Here is a 27,961-nt window from a genome sequence, read left to right on the forward strand (position 1 = left end):
ACATTAATTAACTTCTGGAGCAAGCTGTGCTTTACAAATTACAAGAGCTTGCAGAAGATCTATGTCTCAGCTGTGTTTAGCAAAAGATTTCTTCTGCAAGTCATCCAACACCCCCCCTCATCAAGCCTCCATCCTGAACAGGAGCAGCAGGTTCTGTGTCTAGGAGTCATCCGTATGTTGGATGTCCTTACGTTGGACTACCTGTATTACCAAAAATTAGTTATGAAATTTAAAGTAAAAAAAAAAAAATATCGGCATCAGGAATAAAAGAAAAGGGAAATCTGAAGAGTTTTACACAAAAATTAATGCGCTTTCATTATACAATTTCCAACATAAATTTAGAATTTGATTGCTTGCTGTGAATATTGGGCAACTTATTTCCTATTACAACAAACTAAAACCTATAAAACTATAACAAACTAAAACCTTTATATACAAGACAACCAGAAAGGACAAAAAATATTAGTAATCAACAATGTCCACAGTGTGATTAGTTTGTATGAGAATCTGATATCTTGATTGAATACTTTACTGCCATGGAACACTATTTTACATTAAGAGAACAGTGTTGCCTACAAACTCAACATGAAGAAAAAAAGCAGGCAAACTTTGTCTGAAAAAGCATTTTACAGAAAGAGCTTTATGGGAGAAATGCTAAGGCTACTGCCCTGAGATTTATGTGACTAAAATAGCTTAAGAACTTGATTCCATCTGTCATATGTCCCAAGTACTGATTAGTGATTTAGGTATGCAATCATATGCCATGTCCAAGAAACTTAAGCAGATTCACCAATTGGAGGATGCAGAGTTAATTGATTTTCTACACTGAAATATGTAATACCTGCTGAAACCTACAAGGTGGGGTAGGGCCAACAAGGGGAGAAGCCATGTACTTTTTTTCTTCATGTTGAAGGATGCACTCTGATTAAAGGGTACACTGCCTTGGTGTAATGAAGACTGGCACATTTATGACTTTCCCTTGGTGATGTATTTAGAATCACACACACAGTATTTTTGCAACTTCATGGCAAATCTCTGGGATAAGGGGCATCCTCATTCCCTTAGAAAAAAGAAAGAAAGGTGTAAATTACTGCCAGTTTGAGAACAAGCAGCTTTTTCTCTGTAAGTTAAACAATTATCATCGAAAGCATGCAGATCCACTCTCTGGCTTGGTGCAGACAAATGCCATTTGAGCTGCCTTTATTCTTTTATAGTTTTGTAAATGGGTGGGTTGAAGTTGGGGAGACTGCAAGTGTGGATTTCATAGCAGACCACCTGATGGTAGTGCTGTGCAATATGGTCATTGTTGTTTTCTAACAAAAATAAAATGGACTAGATCCAACACATTGGGGCTGATTTCCTTAACAAGTTAGGCTGCTAAATCAGCAAAGTAAATTATCTTCTTGCAATGGATATTTCACTTAGCCAAGTGATTGTGGTGAAAATTACATTTTAAGGTAATATCCAATCACGTGTCCGTAAAAAAAAGCATGCAATGATTTGAAGTCAGCAGACGTTTGCCACATTCACAAAGCTAAATGAAAAAGTTGCAGTGTGAAAATTCAGGAACAACCTAAATTCTTTCAGTAAATCAACTCTATTGTGTGCTCAAGTGGAACTAACCAGTGTCCTAACCTAAATTTAGGTCTTTGACAATTGCCACTGCTTCAAACTTACATCTCGGTCCATAGATGTAGAGATAAGTAATTCCCTCCCTTCTTCTGTTACAAGTGAACACAGATTAAAAACAATTCGAGTATGGTTTTGTCCTTCTGAAGCGCCCAAGAGACTCCATTTTTGTTTTCCAGACTTTGTCAGATCCCACAAGAGCAGCTCACCTCTAGAAATAAAATACAAAAGAAAAGTCAGATGTCATTCTACGAGATAATAGAATGTCCTTTTACATCATAGAAGAGATCAAAAACCTTTATACAAATATGTATTAATTTAATTATATACTAATATAATATTTAATTATATAGACGCTGATAATCCTATTTTACAACACTCACTGAAAGTATGAGACAATGGTAAGTACCCTTTATTCCCACCCCAGATTTGCAAAATTTAAACCTGGCACTTCGGACTTAAGCTTACAAGGATGCAGATCCAGGGGTTCTCTATACCATATTTGGAGTACCCCGTATAAAGCATTTTGGACAGAGGTTTATCAAATTATTTATACTCTTCTTGGAAGAGGCTTCCTGAAAGACCCCTTAGATGTGCTCCTGCTCCTTCCACCCTCTGGTTGTCATAAACATCAGACAAAACTGTTAGGCTTTGTGTTCATGGGGGTGAAACAAACCTGGTGGTCTGGTTCCCCATCTGTCTCACAAGTAAAGCAAAAGACCCACTTATAATTTAATAATGAGCTAATGGTGAGATTCTGCAAGATATAGTCCCATGGTTACACCAATTATTTACTAGGTGACTTTAAAACTGAATTTTTATTTATGTGATGCCCAGTCCTGGCACTATGTAGTGGGGGGCCTTGGTGGCGCAGGCAGAGGCGAGTCTCCTCATACCTTGCCCCCCTCTCCTATCTCTGTCCCCCCTCTTCTCCCGTTTCATGTCTCTCTTCTTCTTTTCATTCTTCCCTTTTCTTTCTAATTTGGGTTATACACACCCCATCCCAGCCCTTGTTTACCATTGTTGTAGAGGGGTCTCCTTTTTGTTAGAGATAACCTCTGTAAATTGTGGTGTGCAATCTTCCGTGCCACTTTCCAGACTACACATTTTGCAGAACATAGGCTGCATACACACGTGAAAAACATGTCATTGGAAAGGATCTTTTACAATCCTTTCCAACGACTGTACAATGCCTGAACAAGCACTGTACACACTGCGCTGTTCTGTTCTATAGGGAGGGGAGGGGGGAGAGCGACGGAACGGCACCCCGCTGTGCACTCTCCTTTCACTTGCATTATGATCGTTCCTCATTTGTTGTTCGTGGACCTGCCAGGACCGTGGTCCAGATGACGAGCGATGTACACACACCAGATTCTCATCCAATATCAGCCCTGAGGCATTTATAGTACGAGAATCTTACGTGTGTACATAGCCTTACTATTGGACTTTATGAGCTTCCTACACATGGCTTTAGTCTCAATGTTCTTTCACGGTCTACACCAAGTGTACTTTAATGTCATGCCTTGAACTGGACGAACTCCACGTTTACGTTTTGTAAATATGGACTGTAAAGACTAATGAATACTGACTTCTCTGTAACTCTTTTGTCTTATAATCTGGTTAACTTATTATTACAAACAAATAAAATCAAACTAGAGGCATCTTCATTTGTACAGATTTGGTTAGCATGTTCATACCTTTACCCTTTAAAAGATAACAAGGTGCTTTCTTACAACCAGTTAAAGATACTCTGATTAGCATTCCCAGCAAGTAGAGAGGTAAATGTACTTCCAGTTTCCTGTTTCAGAAAGGCTGCTCTAGATGACACCACTGTATGCACTTTGCATTAAACTGCAGTTCAGCCATAGAAGCCTCTTTGATGCAATGGGGATCTAGCCGTACAGCTTCTGCTGTCCTATCCAGGGAAGCTAAACAGAGTGTTTTTAATATATATTAAGGAAAGCACACAGTTAAAAAATTAAGGGAAGAGGTGCACACATTTTGCATTACATATTAGGTTATCACAAACTATAAAAATGTCAATATCTGGGCCTTAAGATAATCTGCAAAACCAACTTAACTTTTTTATGTCTTACACATGATAAAATAAAGGATTCTTCAGGAAGATCAATTTGTTTTTTACTTACCCAAAAGTACTGGACAGTAACTGTGTTGGATGTCCATGTGGCCAGTGGAGAGTAAGCCACAGGCGCTCCTTGGTGGCTGGATCAATACTACCTCCACGGCGCTTCAAATAGGGCAACTTCAGTGTGGAAACACCTATAAATATTACAGAGATAATAGTAACAGGAATTAATGAGAGGGCTCCCCAGTTAGAAAATATACTAAACAAACAATTTTTTAGGTAGAATAGGAAAGGTTTAATACTTGTCTGCTTGCTATTTAAATGTACAAAAGCTAAACTCGTTTTTTCTCCTTTGAATAGAGTAGGATAGGATTAGCAACCCTGTTGTTGTCGTAAGGAAAAAGGAAGCTCACTTCTAATTGGAACACTTTGTTCCCTTCTTCTTGCTCTTGTTGTGTGTGGAAACAGGTGGTAAAAAGAACTATCACATGGTTTTAGTAGTTTCCTAAAATAAGGCATTAGGTATACCTTTATGTCTGTGTCTTACTGTGATGGTGGTAACAGCTCTCCTTATTTCCTGTCCTACTGTCATGGAGAAAGCGAGTGAAGTAAAATGTCACTATTATTGCTAAATATAACATTAGCCTTAATACCCAGTTATATTCTGTGCTCCTAGAAAAGCATCCAGCTTTTTCTTAAAGCAATCTATAGTAGCTGCTGAAACTACTTCCTGAGGGAGTCTATTCCACATTTTCACAGACCTTACAGAGAAGAATCCCTTCCTTATCCGGAGCTTAAACTTCTTTCCCTCCAGATGCAAAGAGTGGCCTCTTGTTCTTTGTAATGATCTCAAAGTGAATAATGGGAAGAGAGTTCTCTATATGGATCATTTACATATTTATACCAGGTGATCATATCCCCCCTTAATGGTCTCTTCTCAAGGGAGAATAGATTCAGTTCAGCTAATCTCTCCTCATAGCTGAGCTCCTCCATTCCTTTTATTAGTTTAGTTGCCCTTCTCTGCACTCTCTCCAATTCAACAATGTCCTTTTTGTGAACGGGTGCCCAAAACTGGACTGCATATTCCAGATGTGGTCTGACCAATGCTTTGTACAGGGGCAGGATAATGTCTCCATCTCTGCAGTCTATTCCTCTTTTAATACAAGAAAGTACTTTAATACAAGAAAGAAATCTGCCTTGTCTTTATAAGGGGCCTACATGCTCTGATCTTTTTGCTAATAATATATTTAAAAAATATTTTTGGGTTTGCCTTACTTTGCTTTGCAATCTGTCTTTCGTTTTGAAGTTTTGGACATTTTATCTCCTTTTTACAGCTTTTGTTATATTCTTTATAGTTTTCAAATGATGAAGGTGATCCTTCACTTTTGTATTTTTGGAATGCCCTTTTCTTGTTCCTTATGGCTTTTTTAACAGCTGTCTACAGCTGTCCACAGCTGTGAGCCACATAGGTTTTAATTTTAGCCTCTTAAACTTATTACCCATTGGAATATATTTTTCAGTTTGCTTTTGTAGAACAGACTTGAAACATTCCCATTACTGTTCTGTGTTCTTTGAGGACAATATTGTCTCCCAGTGTAAGTCACAGGGAGCCGCGCTTAATAATGGAAAATCTGCTCTCTTAAAATTAAATGTTTTTATCTTTCCTGTTTTTGCTACCTGTTTACAGCTTACATTAAATGAAATCATATTATGGTCACTGCTACCCAGATTCTCTTTTATATGCACATTTGTTATAAGCTCTGCATTGTTAGAAAGAACTAGGTCCAGCAGAGTATCATTTCTAGTTGGGGCTTCTATAAACTGTACCATAAAATTATCTTGTATTAAATTCACAAATTTCCTCCCTTTTGCTGTTCCTGTAGTCCCATTACTTCAGTCAATGTCAGGGTAGTTGAAATCTTCCATGATTAAAACGCTTCCACTTTTTGCTGCTTTTTCTATCTGTGCTAGAAGATTTTCTATTTCTTCCTTAGCACTGGGGTAGCAGACTCCAATAATTAATTGTGTGTTATTCAACCCCACATTAAACTCCACCCATAATGCCTCAACTTAATCGCTTGTTCCATCCGCAATTTTTTTCTTTCACATTCACCTTTAGATCACTTCTCACATGCAGACAGACACCACCACCCTTTCGTTCAATTCTGTCTTTATGTCATGGTGATAAAACTGGAGGAATTCTTAGGTATTATGGCTTCAGACAATCCACAATTTATTATATTTGGGTTTTTAAAAATACTATATACAATATATATATATATATATATATATATATATATATATATATATATATATATTGGTATTGTTCTCAGCCATGCTTTACTGTATCAAATGTAAGCTCACCGGTGTAGTCTCTCTCATTTGCAGTGTCTTTTAATATGACATTGCTCACCGATTATTGTAACATGGCAGCAGGTTTTTACAATCACTTCTTACTTTCTTTTGGTCACACACTCCTAATAGTCACTTACAGTCTCTAATAACACAGCAGTAATCTTTTGCAAAGTCTTGTAAATAGCACCAAATCACTTACAATTTCAAGCAACATAGCACTGGAAAATTCGACATTTGGGTAATTAAATATATTTTTAATATTATTCAAATGGTGTTCTGCTACAAACTATATCAGTGTCAGCATGCTGAAATTCTGCACACACACATGGTTTGCATAACAATGCAGCAAAGTATGCCAGTCCCCAGGCACTCACCTTTTCCTGTGGATGAGTTCCATATACGAATAGTCTGATCTTTGCTGCCTGAGGCCAGGTAGCAGCCCTTGTTCTCAGTCTCTGGCAGGAGGTCGCCGTTTGCTGTGTTCTGTTCAGCTGCTGATAAAAAAGAAAGGACATATGCTCAGGATGGGATACAGCACAGAGTACACAGAGCTCAGACAGACATGTACAGAGCTAGCCTTTTCATTTTCCAAGTTTCTAAGGAACCACTTTAGATGGTAGGTGCCTTTAGCATTTAGAATAAAGTTATTACTCAAATTAAGGAAAAAATCTGTTTTGGCAGCAACACATTTATAGTTTTTATTGTAATATTCACATTATAGCACTATTTTTAACTTTGATTGCCATTTGAAGTCTTACATTTTTTTAAGTGGCAGGAAACCAAATTTTTGCTTGGAAGTACCTTAAAATACTTTTTAGCGGCAAACATACTACTTCTCACTCCAGGGCTCTGTGCTGGCAGAGCTAAGTGACAGCCACAATCCACAGCAAGTGTGCTCAATCTAAAACTGGTGACTATTGGACTGCACAGCCATATTTAGACTGCTTACATAACTTTTGTAACAGTAAAAAGGGCATATGCAATGGGCCCACAGAGACAGTAAACCAGAGAACTCACTGGCTTGTTGGTTTACATTTCTGTTTAGCTATTCTGGGTTGGACTTACAGCTAGAATAATTTTTTTTATAAAAGGTAGGCTATGTACCCTTAGAAAGTTTAACTACAAAGATTGTGTGACTGAACTGATATAACTTTAAACAACAACTTCTAAAATGTACAGAATACAAATGAAGCAAGAGTGACTGAACAAACCGACACACAGTAAGAATGGCTGAATAAAAGATGCCTTTTATCTCTGCAAGCACCTGGATGGTGTGTTTATTTTTTTTAAGATCAGCCAACTGATATACCTGGTGCATCTTCCAGCTTTTGATTCAGTTCTTCCTCTCGGGGATGAGGGCACCATGCCAGGCAGTGGATCTCATCATCGTGTCCACGCAGTCGATGCACCACATCTCCTCTGCGGCTGATATCTATGAGAACAATCATGCCGTCCTTGTACCTGGGAGAGATGAGAAACATTGCTAACGTTGATCCCAAGATAGCAGCATCTTCTGCCAGTCACATCACGTTTAGCTGCAGCTCTGGGCAGAATTAAAAAAAACGGGCACTTTATAGCATTTATCATCCATGGCTAGCTTTATCCCTGGATCAGATAGAAGTATTATGTGGATAATGCCCATGGCTGGGCTGGCAAAAGAAGCAGCATAGTTATGTGTAAATTGTGGTATTGTATTGTAAATATTGGCAATGACCTTTTATGAATGATTAGATAACATTGACAAAATATCAATGCTGAACTAAATGCTCAAATAATGTTCCATTAAAGATATTCTTTACTAATTACAAAGCATATATTGTAAATCCACTTTTCATACTATGGATGCCTTTGCACAGATATTTTGAGGAAAAAAACTAAATTAGAATGTGGAGAAAGGAACAAGTAGATTCTCCTAATACAAGCTAGAAATCTAGAGCAGGCGGATGCAATAGAATTTAGTTTAACAGAATGAAGTTAATTTATCATAAAACAGAGATGTGCAAATAACCTACCCAACAGCCACTAGATCCTCCTGGTGTGGAGAGCAGGAAAGGCAGAAGATGGTCCTTGGCTCAGGAAAGAACTGCTGCCCATCATTACGGTTACTCCAATAGCAAACCACTATTCCCTTCTCATCCCCAGTCACCAACAAGTCTTTCACCAGTGGAGACCAATGCAGGGAAACAATTGTGCTCTGTTGGAGAAAAAAAAAAAAACACATCCATTACATCGTCTGGTCTCTTCCAACCAAAAGAAAAGGGGTGAGTTTTCCAGAAGTGGGGTTCAAAATTTTAAAGAATGTGGGCTGGACTTTTCAGAAGTAATAGTTTATTAAATGTTCTTTAACAGATTTCCTTAGGTAAGTTACTCTCAACATTTTTCAGACTTCATGTACAAAGCAAAGGTGCCTGGCCTCTGAGACTATAGTTCGATCCGGCCTAACGTCCCCTGGCCGACAACCCGTGGCTCCGGACCACGAGTTGCTGGGCATATCTGCCAGGGGGCGTTAGGAACTACCGGAGCCGCTGGAGCTCCAGTGTCGCCTCCTTGCTATTGCTCCCCTATTTACCATGGCCAGTGTTGATACTTCTGCTGCCGCGGTAAATAGGGAAAGCTCCCTGAAGGGAAATCCCTCCTCTGCAATTCATACGGAGGAGAGGGATTTTACTTCAGGGGACGTTCCCTGGTGGTGGGCAGAGCCATTAGGGCGGGACTCAGAGTCCGGTTTAGTGTGCTCCTGTCCACCCCTGAAATGGCCTAGTGGCCATAAAAGTTTGCCGACCCTTACTATAAATGTTAAAAAAAATCTTGTGGTACAGTATAATGATGAACCCTACTAAGCTTTTTTAAACTTTTGAGCTCTGACAGAAAGACCACTGCCCCCAAGTTCCCAGTTCCACCTACCTTTTGTATTACAAGGATGTTGCAGCTTGATTGTCACTATTGAAATATTTAGAAGTGAAACCCTTTGCTTTGGTCCTGTATTGACTATGATGTGATACCACAGTGTTTGAATTAACCTCATGACGCCAATTTGGGGTAGACTGATGCCACCCTTGGAATGTTTATGGCTACCCAATGTAACAGCTAATTAAAACACACATAAATTTCACTGACAGACCTTCCATCATCTTCCTATCTTCTTACAGTAGCCTAAGGTAGAGATCCTACAAGAACCTGTACTAAAAAAAGATATGTATGCTGTCAGTGCTGACATCCAAATATGCTAACTCCAGTGATCAAGAAGCAGCCTGGACATTTTTAACTTGTCTCTGATATTTCTGTAACCAAATGACAAGTTTTTTTTTAAATGAAACCTGTCAGGACAATTTACTTGTATATTCAGAAGAAGCTAAAAAGAAGACCATAAATACTTACTTCTGGATCTTTTTAGGAAATTGCAGCATTAATGCTCTCTGTCCAAATTTTCAGCCAGTTTGATTTTTCAAGAAAATATTTCTTGAAATATTCTCTTCCCAAATATTCAGCATTTTCAAGAAAAGCGCAAAGATGCAGCATGCAAAAAACACAGGAGGAAGATTTTACCAGCATTGAAATGCATTTCTGAAGAACCTACCCGATGGAGTTTGTGCTCAGTCACGATGCTCTTGGTGTTAGTGTCCCACACCTTCACAGTCCCATCATCAGAGCTGCTGGCACAGATGTGAGATTGACCAGAGTAGTGGGAGAAGGCAAAGCCAGACACTCTCTCTGTATGTCCAACCAGTTCCCCTGAAAGAGAAATAGAAAAAAATATTCCTTATTAACAGGAATACTACAATATGGTCACATACAAGCAATATATCCAGGCAACAGAACAGTTTCAGAACGAGTGCTCCTTCAAAGAACTTCTGCCAAATTTTATGAAAACCTTTACATTTCAAAGGTACTTTCATTGGTGACTTTTAACTCACCATAGTACTTCACTGGGTATCAAACTGATCCAATCACTTCAGTACTTTCTAAAGTCCTGTAAAGCTGTCTGATGAGCTCTGTGTACACAGTGTCGTTCTGTTCTATGGAAATGGGATGGGGAAAATGAGAGAGTGGCCCTTCACTGTAATCTGCTCTATAAATGGACGTGGTTTGATAGACAATGAGGGCCACTGTATGCATATCAGATATTAGCACGAGACGAGCATGTCCATTTGTATTGGGTGAGAATCATCTGACATGTGTTCAAAGCTTAAGTCACTGTCTGAGAACAACTACACATAGGAGTTCAGCTTTCCCATTACCTCAAAGCATATTAATGTCTATATTTAGCTTTTGTCCAGAGTTAAATCTTAAGCGTAATCCATGCTTAACTTGTGTTGTTCAGACTAATAAATTCAATCTAGTTCCTCCCAGCCTAACAAACTTACCTTCTTTTTAGCCACTGGGAGTAAAAGCAAAGCCCCAGGTAAGTTACAGTTTGCTACAGTCATAACTTACACAGGTATATAGAACCTCTGTGACAATACTGACCAGCCCAGCACTATACCATGTGTTACTCCATGTCCATTAGTACAGGACATCTCCTTCAGCTAATCAAACTACAGGGAGTTTGGAGGTTAGCAAAGCACATGTTTGCTTTAATGTGGCACTTAAGCAAATGGGCAGGTCTTTATTTCAGAAACAAAGTGATGTCCCTTCTGCATAGTTACCTACCTAATCGTAAAATCTTGATATACAGAATTAATGCTCATTAATCAGATTCTAGTGAGATGTTAAAAATGTGTAGCACATTACCATAGAATGCAGGCTCCTGGGGGTTTATACGCATCAAATACACAGAATTACGAGCAGTGAACCCAAAGAGGCCACCGGCTGCATCACTGGAACGACTGCAGTACCAGTTTGGGGATGCACTAAGCATCCGGTCTGGGTTGCCCATCCTTGTGTCACCTGCAAAAAACAATAAAAATGTCACAAAGAATATATTAAAATGATACATGTGATGTGGTACAAAATTACACAGCAATAATGACTATTTGAGGAGAAATTCCAAACATCAATCATTCAGCAAGTACAATGGTGAAAAAGTTCACTGATTTTAAATTAACCCAACTTTTCTGTAATTCCTGACAACTAACACTCATGCAACTCCCTGAGGCATGTACTCTGTACTATTTTTACTTTGGATAGGGCAAGTTGGAGCCTCAGCTTTTTATTGCCATCAGTTTTCGCCTAACTTTCTATTCCAAAAACACCTGGGCAGGAAAATGGAAATTCCACCTAAAGTCCCAATAAAACCTACCCAAAACTACACACTCTTCTAGCCCTTACTGATGCCTGTGGCCCCATGGGGGAGATTTCCCTCCACTGTCTATTCTAACACCTGTCAAATAGGAAATTGAGGGCTCTGTTAGAGAAAATTGTCCTCATTTCCTGTCTACTAAAACATTGGGCAAATCTTCCATACAAAAAAAAAAAAAAACTGACTGCGTTTCCTTTCAAAGTTCTACGTTAACCATACATTAGAATGTCTAGAGGATCCCTATTGGAGACATTTCACCCTTAAATGATTCCATTACAGAAAAGGAAATGATTACCCCCATTGATCCAGAGAAATCAAGAGTAGGTAAAAGGTACACGAGATGTTATAGCTTCTTATCTCACTGGGGCAGGAAGTGAAGGCAAATTTTCCCAAAAAGGTAACAATCACTAATAAAAGCTGACAGTGGTCATGTTTTTGTTCAGGATGGGAAATATTATCTTTAGTACTAAACTGCTATATATTCCAAAGGCACGTTTTCCTAATCCGGGGGCTGGATGTGTACTTCCTGTGTGTTAGATGTATCTACCTGCATGTATAAATGTGTTCAGAATAATAGCACTGTATTTAGGTGAATGATCCTCCAAATCAGCTTTTATTTCCAAAGGAATAACACACATTTCATGTTTTGATTTGGAATAGAAGTGCAGTGTTCCCAATGCATTTATGTGTATAGAAATAAAAGTTAGTTTTAGCTTTATTCACGTTTTCAAGACAGTGTTATTATTCCGAACACAACTGTATATGTCAGTCCATATATAATGCATATCAATAGGCTGTGTGTGTATATAGATATATATATATACACTAATATACACACACAATATATACCAGTATATTGTCCTTTTATACAGTATATCTAGATATTATCTATGTGTATGGTATACATTGTATATTATCAGACTATGCATATATATATATATACTTACACACACACATATATATATATATATATATATATATATATATGTTATATATTGGGATAATATGTATATACAGGCAGAATATTAGGACATTCTCCCATAGTATATAGACACTGCTACCAGAACACAATATGTATATGTACAGTGTATATTGTGCACACACAGTGTATATAGCACAGCCCCTCCATGCCGTATCAGCATGGTGTACAGACATGAACAGCCTCCCTCTTACCTCCTCTGCTGCAGCCTCTCCTCACAACGCTGCCTGTCGTAAAGAGCCGGCTGTGACATGTGAGCGAGATTTTCGGAGCAGGCGCCGTAAAGCGAGTCCAAGATGGCGGCGGCCATGGCTTCGTGTGAGTAGAGGAGAGGGCGAGGGTGACAAAACATTGGGGTAACTCTGTGAAGGAGGGGTTCGTACTGTGGAGGTTTTGCACTGTTGTTAAACCGAGTATATTAGCTGTGGGGGTGCAGGACTATAAATTACAGCATGGGTATTAGGTCTGTAGGTCAGAGGTCAGGTTTTTGGGTTCTGACAGGAACATTTTTGTCTCCTATAGTAAGTGTCAGCTGGGATTTTTGCAGCAATATGAGGCAGAGGAGGTTGTTATGGGCCACAAGAAATAATCTGATATTTGACTCAGTAATCAATATGGATCCTTAGGTTGCTGCACAATGATTGTAAGCTCTTCGGGGCAAGGTCCTCTCCACCTGCTGTCTGTATCTGTCATTTACATCCCCTAGTTACTGTACAGCGCTGCGTAATATGTTGGTGCTATATAAATCCTGTTTAATAACTAATAATAATGATAGCGCCATAGAGGAGAGGAAATATAAAATCAGATCTTTCAGTGGTTGCTTTGTGTATGAATATCTGAAGCTATATTTCAATCATTGGAATATTTCACAATGGTCTCCAGTATACCAATCAATGTACGCACATGTCCTATGGAGCGGGGAGGACGAGCAGGTGGCACCCCACCGTTCTATAGGAAATGATGGCACTCAGATGTTTTGTGATTCACCTGGCAGAAACGTTGTCCGAGCACCACTGTACACATTGTTCACCCAAGGTGACAGCAAACATTCATCTTGCTGGATAATATCCAGATTAAAATGCAACTAATTGCAAAATTGGTGATCGGGCAGGTTTTTATTGCAGAAAGATCTGTCTGATCACACTGCCAGAGGTCAAATCTTGCTGAATGTGCAACTCTGCGTTACCCAGCAATCCTGGCTTCCTTTGTACATACCAGGAATGAATAAAATACTACACGCCTATCATGATGACTGCAGATCGTTTTCAGGTTAAGGACAAAGATGGTGGCACAGTGCAATGTAATGGGGACAGGTGAGTTTCACCTGATTTCATTCCACTGCAATATGCTCCCTATAGGTAGCCTGGAGCCCAAATCCAGGCAAAGAATTTGTTATGGATACTGAACAGACTACATAGGAGTCAATCCTTATGTCAAGATTTTATTGCTGTCTGTCTTCAGAAGAGAGATTTTCTTTTTCTGTCCCACTGACCCCTAGACATTTGGGTGCAATGTCTTCAGGATAGGATTAAAAACCTGGCAGAGGTGTTCTAGCTCTGTGCCATTCTACTAAATGTCTTTTAGGTTTTGTCTTTTCATCATTTCCGTGTCAGTACTGAAAAAAATGAAAGAAATTTTTCAACTGTTCTAAAGAAAAATACTAAAAGTTATTGTGCATACTATATGCTATATTATAAGAAGCTAATAAATATGTAAATAGCAACTTTCTGGAGGCTTTGGCACTCCATCCGTTCTTTCAGACTAGACTTTAGATTGTCTAGATACTGTATAGGTCATGGTAGTATTGGCAAGGGGTGTTCACACAATATATATTGGTAATAAAATAAATATACGGTATATTGGAATACAGAATTGTTGATTTAACATAAGTATAGACAAAGAGCTATATTACCATTTCAAGAAGAAAATGTTCAGATAAATGATGGAATGTGATTTTCCATGCTGTTCTGATTTAAAGCAGTGTAATCAACATTTACCATTTGTGATTCAGACATAAATTACATTCCACTTTCCCAGTGCTTCAGTTCTTTCTGGCATTCCTGTAGTTCAGCAACCCACTTAATTTCCTTCAACCTGGACATTTGGGAAAACTTTTTACCTCTGATGCACTTGGGGGATTCCCAAACTTTCACCATAACCCTAGTGTATCTTTCATCAGTTACAATCAAAGAGAGAAAAAGATTAACAGCACTGGCTTCCGAAAGTACAATAATCATTGAAACATTCACTGCAATACCCACCTTCAATCTGGTGCAGCTTTTCCACTTCTTTAGTGCATGGTGCTGCTCTTCTGGGTTCAATGATAATCGGAGGTTTTCAACCAGTGGGCAGTCCTAACCCCTGCACTGAACAGTAATAACATGTAAGTGGTGTTATATGCTGGAGTACCGAGATTCCAGGCCAAGGGTGTCCAAGTCCTTAAAACAAATCTTAGATCAGAAAATGACTTTATTGTTCCTGATCCCTATTGGTGCACCCACATGCAGGGCTTTATTTATTAAAGCTCTCCAAGGCGGGGTAGGATACACTTTCATCAGTGAAGCTGGGTGATCCAGCAAAACTGGAATGGATCTGGTCCAAGATTCAAAACATTTGCTAGCAATCCATTCCAAGTGCTTGGAGAACTTTAAAAAATCATGCCCACATAGTAGTAAAAATGCTAAGTGTTTTTATTTTTTACAGCTTTATGGGGGTCACTATTCCGCATCCACCGAGGGTGAGTAACACTTATTGCTGTTCTCTTTTAACAGTTGTGTAAAAGTTGTATTTTAACAGTATATTGTTATAGTTGCTGTCCAACATCAGTTTGGGTAAAATGATCCTTTACCTAGACTTTATACAGATTAACTTTAGGATTGTTATTAGGTAATTGGCTTTCCCTCAAAAATTTACTTAGACTATGTTAATGACCTATGTCTATGACATTAGATTGTTAGCCCCCTGAGGAATAGTGGACTTTCTAAAACACAATGAATTATGTCTGTGCTATATAAATACTGGTAGTAATAATAATAACCTTCCTGGTAGGTAAAAGCAGCCCTGCCAAAATAAACGTTAGAATAAAAGTCCATGCAATAGAAAAGCCTTTATACTTCCCTCTTCTGTAAACTATGACCCCTACCTTTCCTCTGCTCTCTGAGTCCTCTGTGTTCTATATTTCTGAGAGTTTTGGAACACAGCTGACAATACAGGTATTGATGAGCCCATTCTCTTACCCTCATGTCACTGTAGGACTGTGCGGTGACTTAGGGATTTGGTAGTAGAACCACAGCCCTTAGCAGGGTACACTTCTGCATCCTAGTGTAAGTGTCAGATTCTTTTACCTCTGACAATGGCTGCAGTACTGTATTAGAAGGAATGTATAAGACATGTGCCATCAGAGAAGTGAGTACTGTATTACCACTCTTCTGTTGCAGAGACTTCTGATTTGTGTTATCCTTTCCTCAGACAACAGTACGGCTTTAAGCTAATATAATTTAGTTATATTGAACATGTGTCTTGGTGATGGTAGTCCTGTGTTTTAGAGAACAAATACATTTGTGATGTGCAAAGTCATTTTTAAGTAGTATAAATTTAGGGAAAGGTTTAGGGAAAGGTCTCTGTTACACAGCTGGCATTTAAACTTGTGCCACTTTCCTGGCCTTGGAGCGGTGAGCCATTTTTCTGGGCAGCCTGGTTCTTGATAATGATTGGAGAAGGAACTGGTTTGAAAAAAATGGACATTCATTTTTGTTTTTGTTATCTTTTTACATTTGCCAGGCGGAGTGCAGGACCTGTAATAAAAACAAGATTAGCTTTTTCCATAAGCTACATTACCATAGCATCTAAGCTAAGAAGCACTTAAAATATACATTTCCCTCTTTAAACCAGGAAATAGTTTAAATATTGTGTCCAAAAATGGACAGGTGTTACAGGAAATAACAAGAAAACATTTTTTCATTGGTGAACAGGTTTAGGCAAAATCTGTTAGATTATTTTTACATGTGGTCCAATCTTAATGAATCCTGTTTTCACCAGGCCTTTGTTGTTTGAAAACAGGCAAAAATGACTTTAACATCTTTTTTTACACAACAGCCCCCCCCCCCCCCCCCCCCGTTGAAAGTAAATCTCCAGCAGAAAAATTGTCAAACACAGTGCATGCAATCAAATTATTGATAAACACACCTAAAAGTAAATAATTACAAGCTGTCTTTTAAGGATATATTAGTCTAATGCCATTGCTTTGTACTTTAGGGTGTCTGCTGCAGGCTGCTTACTTTCTCAGAGCTGTATCCACACTACTGCTGCTCTGGAGAGGCATTCTTGGGAGATGAAGAATAAAGTGGTTTATCCACCTCAACTTCCTGATGAGCCTCGAAGGCCTGCGGTGAGTCCAGAACATGTTGTAAATAGGATTTTCTGATGTGTTCCTATTTAACTCAGGGTTCTCCCCAGGCCCTTTTAGCTGGGTGCACCACCCGACACTTTTCAGCACCCACCCGGCTGTTTTTAGGTGGTTACTAAGGAGTTTGGTCACAATACAGGGGCTGCCACCCACCTACAATTTCTTCCCACCCAGCTTAAAAAAAATTCTGGGTTGAGCACTGTAACTTATTGGTGAAAGGTGAACGATAGCCTTTTCAGTGTGACTGGTGTTGTGATCAAAATGTAGAGGACTTATTTGTGGCTTAAAACAGTAAATCCTAGTTTAAATTTTAGATGCCAGCAAATGCCACTCAAATGAAAAGTAATTGTCCCCTGAAGTCTCTTTAGAAACTAACACTTCTGTAGTGTTGATCTTTCATATTCCCTGCATTCAGCGATTTCTTTTCCCATACCCTATGTCACTACTGGATACAGTAGTAATATTGGCGTCAACAGGACGAATTACTGAATACTGTCAAAACATGTAAAACATGATCTAAACTAAACTACATCCAGAGTGGTGATTAATGAGTCCAAGTATCATTTCTTTGTTTGCAGACGACACCAAACTATGTAATGGAATTATGTTATTACAGGATGTCTATAATCTACAAGCAGACTTTGATGCACTGCACGGGCAGCCAAGTTGCAAATGTAATTTAATATAGATAAATGTAAAGTTATGCACTTGGAGGCTAACAACGTGCATGCTTCATACTGCCAATCTGCAATATCTGAAGCTAGCAACCTACTTTCTTGTATTAAAAGAGAAATAGACTGCAGAGATGGAGACAAAATCCTGCCCCTGTAAAAAGTTGTGGGCACCAGTTCACAAAAAGGACATTGTGGAATTGGAGAGAGTGCAGAGAAGGGCAACTAAATTAATAAAAGGAATGGAGGCGCTCAGCTATGAGGAGAGATTAGCTGAACTGAATCTATTCTCCCTTGAGAAGAGACGTATAAGGGGGGATATGATCGCCCTGTATAAATATATAAATGGTCCACATAGAGAACTCTCTTCCCCATTATTCACTTTGAGATCATTACAAAGAACAAGAGGGCACTCTTTGCGTCTGGAGGAAAAAAAAGTTTTAGCTCCGGATAAGGATGGGATTCTTCACTGTAAGGTCTGTGAAAATGTGGAATAGGCTCCCTCAGGAAATAGTTTCAGCAAATACTATAGAAAAAGCTGGATGTTTTTCTAGAAGCACAGAATATAACTGGGTATTAAATCTTTAAAGTAAAGACAACAGAGACTGTTGATCCAGGGAACATCCGATTGCCTCATGGAATCGGGAAGGAATTTTTTCCCTCTGTTGGAGCAAATAAACCATGATTTATAAAGGTTTTTTTTGCCTTCATCTGGATCAACTGTACTTATATGGTTTTATCTGTGATATACCGGTTGAACTTTATGGACATGGATGTCTTTTTTCAACCTAACTATGTAACTGCGCAGGGAGAGTAGAACTCCCATGTTGTGGACTCAACGAGTGGGTGTATTTGAAAATATACACTCATAAATGTGGGTATTTAAGCAGAATAGGGATTAGTATGCCAGCATCTGGCTTGCTCAGTGTTCACATTCTGATAACTTGACAGCAAAGACTGATATAATTTTTTAATCTTTTTTTTTTCATAAAGGAAGTATACCACGCTCGGAGGCAGATCAAATACAGCCCAGATAAGATGTGGTATTTGGCAAAACTGGTAAGCTGCATTTACTGTACATCATTTATCCGCCTTATTACAAGCATTTCTGTATACATTGCTTAAATTATTTGTAGTTAGTAAAGAGACGCTTATTCTTTAGACTTCCTGCCCTTATATAAAAGTTCTATAGTACACAGCAAAAAAAAAAACAAAAAAAAAAACATCAGACATTGGGGAATAAAAATATACACCCATGGTGCCTAAGCAAGTGGCTCCTGAGTATGCATACAGATATCATAGATATGTTTACATTTGTATTTTCTAAACTTCATTGAGGTATCTATCTACTTGACACATTTCCAAAATTGACAAAAACTTTAAGATTTTACAAAAAAATGTGTAAATTATATTGTGTTCGTATGAACACTAAAACTAAATAAACTTTATTTTTAACTAAAAATAGATTTCATCAACTATCACCCCCATACTGTGCAACACAAAAACTGCAGGTACCAGCTTTTATTTTATAATGTGTGTATGTACATATGTAAATGGAAAATAAAAACAAATACCCTGGCATCCAAAGGGTCAAACTGAATAAAACAACAGTTGGTATATATTTTTTTATTTTACTGCAGAGTCTTTCTAAATTTCAGGATCCTGGGGGCAGACTGTAGATAAAATCTGTCTCCAGTGGTCTGACACTCCCCACCTTACCACAATACAGATGTCTGTTAAACACCAATGATACCTAAAACCTAGTACACATGGACAGATTTTCACTCCCATTAAGTGATTTCCATCTAATGGGAATGGTTAGATTTGAGTTGAATCTGAAGAGAAATCAGTAACTAACGGTTTGTAAGCAGCTGGTAAATATCAATTGAAAGTACATGTTCATGTGATTTGTATGAACAGATCAATACTGATAGGTAATCTGGTGTTTTCTGGTGATAACCAAGAAAAACCAATCCAAAGAGCAAATTATTGCTCACATGTGTATAGTGAGACTGCCAAGAACGGGACCTACTTGTGACAAAGCAGGGGAGCGTATACCCAATGGGGAGAGATACGTTTGGGAGGTTTTCCTTCCTTTTATGTGGCACTGGTCACACAGTGTAATACCACAACAAGGATAATAAAAAAATCTAAATCAGTTCCCCATCATCTTCTACTCTAAGCTAAAAGTAAATTTTGACTAACACTCCACTGTAGGATCTAACATCGGTTTATATTAATGAAAGTTGCTTCAGGTGAACTATATACATTGCATGGATTTTAGCCAGCCTCTTCCTAAATGTATATATTTTACTGTTCGAAAGGAATTGGTGTTTGACCTTGCCCTTTAGTACTTTGATTTCAAAATAATAAGGCCTGCCTTTAATCTAACCACCGGAGCAATCTCAGTGCAGCAACATCCTTTAGAAGCATATATGGTGAATAACCAGTTAAATACTTTTCAACATAACATTAAAAACTTTATTTATTAAATGTTCTTTAAAAGCAGAATTTCTCGAAATAAAAACAAGTTCATTAACAGTATACATCACTAATGATCTCCTTTTAGAATACACATTTTTAGAGTATTTCAAATTTCTATGCATTTCACGGAACTAAGTTTGCTTCTTCAGGAAACAAGAGATCTACAATCGTAAAAAAATACATAACATAAATTCCTAAACCTCACAGCATCTTTAAAAGTGAAGATTAAAATTCCAAAAATCCTAATAGCCATCATTTAATTAACATATCCATACAACTTACATAGATGTCCTGGGTGTAAGCAATGACATGAAGTACTTCTCACATGTGGGTATCCTAAAAGAAGATCATTGTTGATGTATACTGTTTATGAACTTGTTTTTATTTTGAGCAATTCTGCTTTTTAATAACATTTAATAAATAAAAGTTTTTAATGTTATGTTGAAAAATATTTAAAACGTTTTTGGCTTTAAAAGTCCCATCAACTGGTTATTTACCATAAATGCGATTTGTTTGCTTTAGAAGCAGATGAGCCTTGGAGAGTATCAGTACAAAGTAATTCCTGCAGGTTATGTCTATAACTTGTCATACCAGCAGGAAATTACATTTTTGTGTTAATTCTTTATACTGACTACAATCGTAAGATGGCATCTCACAAGGGTGCAAAATCTTCACTTTTAGCAGTTTTAGAAAATTGTAGCATCTGCAGTTTAGAGTAAAAGTTAGAACGTAAAAACGTTTCCACTTACATTTCATTAACATTTGTGTGATATAATTACCTCTTCTGCTTTTTGTGGGTAATTATTATTGTCTTGTTAACAATTTCATTGCCAGACTAATAAGCACAATTCTCAAGTGTGTAGCATCACTTACAAGTATCAGGCTGTCTTTGGTGACATTGACAGCAGCTGCTTGGAAACATCATTTTTCCACCAAGGCTCTGCCTGTAAATTAGCATGGGCTGTTTGATTAATTCCGTTAAGCAACATTTTGTAAATTAAATCTTTGCCGGTTCCTTGTGATTAATTCCCTAAATCCAGAACTTTGACTGGAACAGCAAACATACTTCTGTAAAATGAGTTTCTTGGTCATCAAAGTGAAAAAGGAGCAAGTTATTAATTCATCTAGATGGTGGTTGAAGATATGTAAATGATTCCGAATTCTCATAGAATGTATTTTCATGGAGGGAGCTGTACAGCACTGCAGGGCCTGTGGAGCAACGGAATAATAACTGATGAGCACATGGTGGTGTAGGATTTAACTCTTTCCTTCCTTTTATAGGTCAAAGGGATGTCTATAGACCAAGCTCTTGCTCAGCTAGAATTCAATGACAAAAAAGGTGCAAAGATCATGAGAGAGGTAAGACTTTTATTGCCATCAAGGGGAATTTTTTTTAAGCTGTTGGCTGAAATAGGCATAAGGAAGAATCTAAATAACCACTTTTGGATTGTCGTCTCCCTATCGCAGACATGTGTGCTGATACTCGCTTGTATTCTTTCCTGCCAGTTTAGCACTGATGGCCTAGTGCCCCAGTGGAGGCTGACTTTCTCCTTCATAGGTTTAGGTCTGAACAGGTTTCTTTTATGCAATCATGGGAGAATCCTTGTTATAAGACAAGTTTTGATTGTCTTTCATAAGATCTCAGCCCTGGCATTCCAAAGGATAGCCTTACAACCTAAAACTTGTGTTCTGACAAAAACAATTAATGTTAATAAAATAATAAAAAATAATTTAGGAGGAACTAATCCTTCTTATGCTCATCAGTCCCTGATCCATCTTGCTTATTCTTTGCTTTCCAAAGACGATCTTCGGCTATCTTGATTGGCCGACATGATGTAACTTAATTGGTTCATGCATTTCTGGCAAGCGCAGTAGAAGCCGGGATTCCTGGGTTTCTCTGACAACAGTTATTGGCGAAGGGACATCACCTGTCTTTCAATACCAACCTACCTGAATGGCGCATGTTAAAAGTGTGACTTTAGTTCCACTTTAAAAGGCTGTAATATTATATTAAACTAGAGTAGAGTAGAGATACAAATTATTACAAAGGATCATTATAGATTAAAAAGATCAATATTTATTAATTATACATTTGTTTTTTAGGTTTTTATTTCTGTGTTCCTATTAGGAAGCTTTTTCTTTATTTTGTGACCCAACTATATCACAAGAATCCTCTTCCTTTACAATTTTTACTAGAAAGTGTGTTTTGTTTTTTTCATTCCTACTGAAAAATAGAATTACCTCATTGTTTGCTCCTTGTTACATAAAGTGAGGGAAAAATCTCTCTAACTGGAACACAGATTATAAATGCTTTAATAATATTTATTATAGATCTTAACCCTTCCCCACATATAAAATCAGTTTCAGTTTTAGCTTGTGTTCCACTTAAAGCAGAACTTTAAAAAACAAAAATCACTTTCCCTGTGAAAAGCCCTTGATCCGTCCGCAAACCAAAACCAGGGAGGTCCTGTGCTGTCTTGGTTTCCCTCCTTTCTGACGCTCACCATTCCATCCAGCATCACAATCTCATTTCTTCTGGGTTCTTCCTCATGTCACCCAAACTCGCACTGCACAAGCACGAAATCCGGTGACCTTTCTTCTGCCAAATGTAAAAAAAAAATGGCCCTTTTTTTCCCCCTAAATTAGAGGAAACCCCCTTGATGACAAGTTCTCAAACATGGGCAAAAGGAGCAGCCCAGCCTTCTGAAGTATGTGACCGTTTCCTCTTCAGTCTGGGGACCTCACCAAAAAACTAGTGGATAGCCCACTCTTTATATAAGGTTAAAAATGTGATGATAGGTATGCTTTAAACTACAGTGGTTTTTAGTGTATTCATGAAAAATTCATTTAACATGGCAGTTAGATTACTTGTCACTAGATGGAGTCGCTGCTGCTTGAATAATGAAGAATCGTAGGCTTTTCATGACAAGCCTTGATTTTTTTTTGTCTGATAAATAATACTATGTACATATCTAGTCAGGGTATTATTAGGCAAATTCCATGGAAAATGATGCTTATCTTTTTCAAAATATTTTTTTTTTTTTATTGCACTTTGGTAGAACAATGAAGGATCACATTTCAACCCATTGCCGTTGCCATGAGTCTTTAGGAAAACTGTAGTCACAGTAGAATGTAAAATCTGAGCCAAAAGTAATTACACCTAGGTGTCAAATGAAAAGAAAAAATTGTATATCTCCTATTAAATGTTAATGGTTATGCACTTTACTTGTGTATTTATTTGTTTGCTTGGAGTTCCACTTAAATGGTGCTAATGAGGGGAACTTGCATCATGGCGTTATATTGAAATGCATCCTGTATTTAAATGCTAACTTCATGCTTTAAGCAATTAGAACCTTTTTTTTTGTCGCCACTTCCAGTGGGAACACTATTGTCTAAGACCATAGCCCCAGGTCTTTATTATTCTCTATATCAGTTTGAATGAGCTTGTACAGCAAATAGTCAGTGTTTTGTACCTAAAGCTCAACTGCAGGTACAAAAACTTTCAATAGAAATCTTCTTTAGTAGCCAAAAAGTTTATTTCCGTGTGCACCAGATTCCTTTGCAAACCCAGCTTGTAAAGCAGAGTCAACATCACTGTTCTCTACATTACCTGTCCAGAGAGCAAAACTGTGGGAGTGACCTAGCAGTCCTGTCCACTGCAAACCCCTTTGCAGAAAATACCGGTCACACTGCACAAGAAGAGAGAGCAACAGTGCCTGGCCTTTTTAAAGAGGTTTCCTATATAAAGACCAAGATCCACACTGATTATCTGCATACATTGAAAAGTTATACACAAGGCATATGAAGATTCAAATAAAAATGCACATTTCTCTTTTCTTTACAGTATTTGCATATTCCCTTCTTGATATTGTATAGAAAATTATGTATTTGTTTTCTGTACTGGCTTTTCAATCATTAATATACAACCCCATACTTTTTGGTTATTATGAATAATATAGGTCTTACTGGAAGCCCAGGAAATGGCTGTAAGAAACCACCATGTGGAGTACAAGTCCAATCTTCATATAGGTAAGCTTTGCAGTAAACAGAATATGTCATACGGTTTGTTTGTCTCTGAATGTTTTATGCAAAGAATATAGTAGTTATAAAAAAGAAAATGATAATTTAAAAGAAGACGCTTAGTCACCAGTATTTGATTATTTCAATAAGCATTACTAAGTCATAGTTTCCCTACTTTGCTCCAGGTCAAGGGAAATCAGGAGCCAGCAGAGAGTATCTATACTCTCTTAGATAGGTACAAGGCTTTCCCATTTGCTTTGGACTCCTACAGAGCACATCAATTATCCTTTTTTGCAGTTGTGCTTCAGCAGGCAGGAACTTCTTACATCCTTTACTGGTGATTGAATCATTAGTAGCTGGATCAGGGTGGCTTGCCTAATCCTCTCTTAATTTTATGCTGTTCTAATGAATCCTGCAGCAGACTAAAACCCATCTTACCTGGACACCTGGGAATTGGAGTTGGGGGTCAGGTTCATCTCTTCTCAAAGAATAATTAATCTAACATTGATCCATACCTCCTCCGTGTGTAGTACTAGGAGTTGGGCTATTAAATATTGTCCAGATAATATGGAACACCAAATAAGTGCACTGTATGTATCCACAAATTACCAAATCTTGTTGGGGATGTAACAATGAAGTAGGTACTTTGGAGAACATCTCATGCTCAATGCTAAAAAAACATTTTGAGACTTGACTGGGGTAATAACAAAAATATTTTGCCAATCTCCAATATTGGAGTTGGTGTTGTCGTCTTTCACCACAGTGCTCTCTGTTTGAAGTCCTACCAGAATATGGTAGTGAGACATTTGGTGAATACACCTAGGGCTTGTATTCCACTGTTTTGGAGGAAGCCTAATCCCCTTCCGATAAGACAGTGGGTCCAAAAGGTCATTTTCATAATGCTTATAGAAAAACTTACCAACTTCATTTTTCAACACCTTGTTTTTTGGAAACCATTTCAGGATACCCAGAATTTAGAGCCTGTAACCATCCGGTAACATGTGTAGCATTCTCAGTGTACATATGATATTATTGAAGGATGGTATTCCACCTTTGTATCCCTCCTTCATACTTTCTCTTTTATTGTCACTTCCTGTTGCATTTTTTCTTTTTGTTCAGTTGACACCACCAATTTAGTTCTAATTTGTCTGGTCTACTAAGATCCTTAAAACTGCTGGGGTAATGCTTTGTAACCCGTGGTCACTGTGCAAATTAAGGTATTTTCCATACCTTCTCTGTGTGTGTTGTCCAGTTGAGCAATCAGTTAGACCTATATCCTGTATCAATATCTGTACCTGGTTATGTACGTTTACTGTTTGTCTTTGTATTGATGCTGTTGGATATATTTAAAAATCCTTAAATAAAGAATGTAAAAAAAAAAAAAGAGGAGGAGAAGTCTATGACAAGCAATGAGAAAAGGGGTTTGCTAGACATGAACATTTTCCAAAGCGTCCACTCCCTAACAGGTTCAGAAGCACGTTGCATGTAAACAAAAACAATTTATTCAAATACTGCATATCAGCTTTTAAAATACTTTATTTTTATTTGCTTTAACCAGCCTTTATAACCATTTTATGCTTGACGAGCCCTTGAACCCCCTTTCAGTTCTTGGTGAACTTATGAAATATGTACAGTTCATAAGAATTAATGTGATCTGTGAGGTATAAATTATATTATAAAAAATAAAGAGGTAGAGAAAGCTAAAACCTGAGAAAATGACTGGGACATTGATAGCAAGGGATGAGAGACACAGGAAGAAAAAGGAAGGGTAGGATAGAAATGAAGAGAAAGCGGTAGAATGGTAGAAAGCAAAAGGAAGGGGGAGGGGCAGAGAGGAGGGAGTATGATAAAATGGCGAGGAAAGGAAGAAGTGGGGAAAAAGTCACAGGGAGCAAGAAAGGAGGGAACAGTTGAGGAGAGAAACTGTGAAAGAGACAGAGATGTAGGGGTGTGTAGGGTAGCAGGGATAGAGGTAGAAAAGTGAGTCACAAGGCAAAAGAGAGGAGATAGAGAAACTTCTAAAAATACAGGGTATTTGCACAAACAGAAGAATAAATTATTTGTGATGGTATATTTCCCTTATCTATTTTTGCACTTAATAATGAAAATATTACAATCTACTGCTTCTTTCCCTGTATGTCCTCTAACATTAGCTGCAGCATTTTTAGTTTTCTGAGATATACACATCCACATGGTTTCCAGCTATTAGCAGCTGTGGGCTCAACATGGCATGCGTGTAACTTTTAAAGAACAGCTATTAGTGAAGAGAACAGTGTGCTGAGTGAGGGTAAACTCACTGTGAAGTTCTCCTGTCTCTTGCTCACCCACTTATTTGAAGCATTCTCCTCTTGCTTTTCTTCACCTTAGCAATTCCTAGGCTGAAGGCTCTCCCTGCAAACCTGTGTAGCCTCCTCTGCAGGGAGGAAATTTAGATTGCGTGGGAGGAAAGAGGTTCTAATTTAATCACATTTCAGTTAATATAAGTCCTAACACAGCAGTCAAGGTTGTGAGAATATCAGGGCACACAACAGTGAGTCACTGGAGGCATGCATCGTTTTTCATTTGTTTTCACCAATTTTCCATTTTCAATAGAATTGCTAATAACAAGTTCCTGTTTTCTCTTCAGCTGAATCATTATCAAATAAAGGAAAATATCTAAAGAGGATTCGCTACCACGCGCGAGGTCGATTTGGCATCATGGACAAGGTGTACTGCCATTACTTTGTGAAGTTGGTGGAAGGTCCCCCACCTCCTAAAGAACAACCCATCTCAGGCTTCGAACAGGCAAAGGAATATGTAGAAAACCTGAAAAACCGCAACATCATTCGCAGCCTGTGACATTGCAGACTTTTCTGCAGCTACAGTGATGGGCATTGCAGCATATTATTACCTTCTTTTGAAGTCTTGTCTATAATTGAGATGTATTGCTTAAGTTTATTAAAAAAAATTGTTTTTCGAATATCAGTGCTGTGTTGGGTATGGTAAAAAAAGAATGGTGAAAGAGAAAGCCAAGGTTGTGAACAGAAAAAGATGTATAATTTTGTCATATTCTGAGCACAGCCCTCTAGCTCTTGAAGGGGAAAGTTCTATAGTGTGACATGTGACAGAAAGCTACAGTCCCTCAATAAAGCGCTACAAAGAGTGGATTATATAACAATCTGACTAATAACTCTATATTAATAAATAAATTGCCACCAAATAATGCAGCTTTTATTTAGAAATATACCACAATTTGAATCATTTAAAAATCCATAGCTTTATTGATAACAGCATTTTAAAATACAAACATACATCATAAAAACTAGCTATCAAGTGACTATTTTTCTATGTACAAAATTACAATTAAAGTTTCTTCAAAAATGGTATCTAATGATGACGCTTTTCACAAAACAAAATGTCTCCACCAGACAAAAAAACCATGAGCTGTGTAAATCATCAAATAGAATCATTTGGTATGGTATTAGTTGTAAGTCATGCCATTAAATTATCAATGTTCACTGCTGTCTGTTCGCCCCCTTTAGTTAGATTACCCCATGCCCTGTATTGGGCCAATGAATAGTATCTTCTAAAGAAGTCGAGCAAAGATAGAAGTCAGATTCGTGAATTAGATCCCTCAAGTGTACTTGGCATTGGACATACAGAAAGTACTGGAGCAGCGACAGCACTGGGGCATTCTGTTTGAATATTTAATAAGTCTTCTTTATTAAAAGTAGAGTACCTGTTTTTTGCAACTAGCTTAAATTTAAAACTTGCTGCATCACAGCCAATGCTTCACTTTTTAAATCATTTGTGCATTACTGCATATAGCTGACTGGTTCTGTCTCCTAAATGAAAGGCCTACATTCCCTACTCAAGTACTATCCCACCCACCTGAATTTTTTTTTTATGAAAGTTTTACACTGCACAAGTTTACAAGATTACAAAATACCTCGATATGTAATACATGTTTTGCATATCAGTCATTTGGGGCCCAGTGAGTTACCATGAATGAGCAAAAAATACCAAGTAATTCAGTAATTATTGTTTACCCTCAAAGTTTATTAAAGAGGATACTTGGTTTAATAAATCTCATGGCGCCAAACCACCTTTCAGC

General features: G+C 37.8%; 2 protein-coding genes across 3 annotated transcripts in view; one reads left to right on the forward strand and one right to left on the reverse strand.

The window, feature by feature from the left end:
• Positions 1–12,516, reverse strand: part of GEMIN5 (gem nuclear organelle associated protein 5) — a 42,076-nt gene extending 29,560 nt beyond the window's left edge. Inside the window, exons 1-8 of one of the 2 annotated variants that reach the window (XM_072400487.1) lie at positions 12,483–12,516; positions 10,802–10,957; positions 9,648–9,802; positions 8,083–8,264; positions 7,380–7,531; positions 6,445–6,561; positions 3,777–3,909; positions 1,678–1,840 (exon numbers count right to left, since the gene is read on the reverse strand). In XM_072400487.1, the coding sequence (XP_072256588.1) occupies positions 1,678–1,840; positions 3,777–3,909; positions 6,445–6,561; positions 7,380–7,531; positions 8,083–8,264; positions 9,648–9,802; positions 10,802–10,946 (1,047 nt within the window). In that variant the 5' untranslated portion in view covers positions 10,947–10,957; positions 12,483–12,516. Of the gene's footprint in view, positions 1–1,677; positions 1,841–3,776; positions 3,910–6,444; positions 6,565–7,379; positions 7,532–8,082; positions 8,265–9,647; positions 9,803–10,801; positions 10,958–12,482 lie in introns of both variants that reach the window. The other variant, XM_072400486.1, reaches the window with a different exon arrangement.
• A 12-nt stretch (positions 12,517–12,528) lies between these two features.
• Positions 12,529–26,832, forward strand: MRPL22 (mitochondrial ribosomal protein L22). The gene is made up of 7 exons (XM_072400489.1): positions 12,529–12,606; positions 14,992–15,025; positions 16,543–16,675; positions 18,358–18,423; positions 21,130–21,207; positions 23,808–23,877; positions 26,495–26,832. Exons 1-7 carry the CDS (start codon positions 12,585–12,587, stop codon positions 26,704–26,706), a joined length of 615 nt encoding a protein of 204 aa, XP_072256590.1. The 5' UTR covers positions 12,529–12,584; the 3' UTR covers positions 26,707–26,832.
• The last annotated feature ends 1,129 nt before the right edge of the window (positions 26,833–27,961 follow it).

This window comes from Pyxicephalus adspersus, chromosome 2, assembly GCF_032062135.1.
Source record: "Pyxicephalus adspersus chromosome 2, UCB_Pads_2.0, whole genome shotgun sequence".
In the NCBI taxonomy this organism is placed as follows: Eukaryota; Metazoa; Chordata; class Amphibia; order Anura; family Pyxicephalidae; genus Pyxicephalus; species Pyxicephalus adspersus.

What these genes read in the sequence shown, in the direction of transcription:
- MRPL22 (XM_072400489.1), top strand. Translation starts at nt 12,585, where the DNA reads ATGGCGGCGGCCATGGCTTCGT. An exon ending in CTATTCCGCATCCACCGAGG is followed by an intron (nt 15,026 to 16,542) that starts GTGAGTAACACT and finishes TTTGTACTTTAG; the next exon opens with GGTGTCTGCTGCAGGCTGCT. An exon ending in GTGCAAAGATCATGAGAGAG is followed by an intron (nt 21,208 to 23,807) that starts GTAAGACTTTTA and finishes TGAATAATATAG; the next exon opens with GTCTTACTGGAAGCCCAGGA.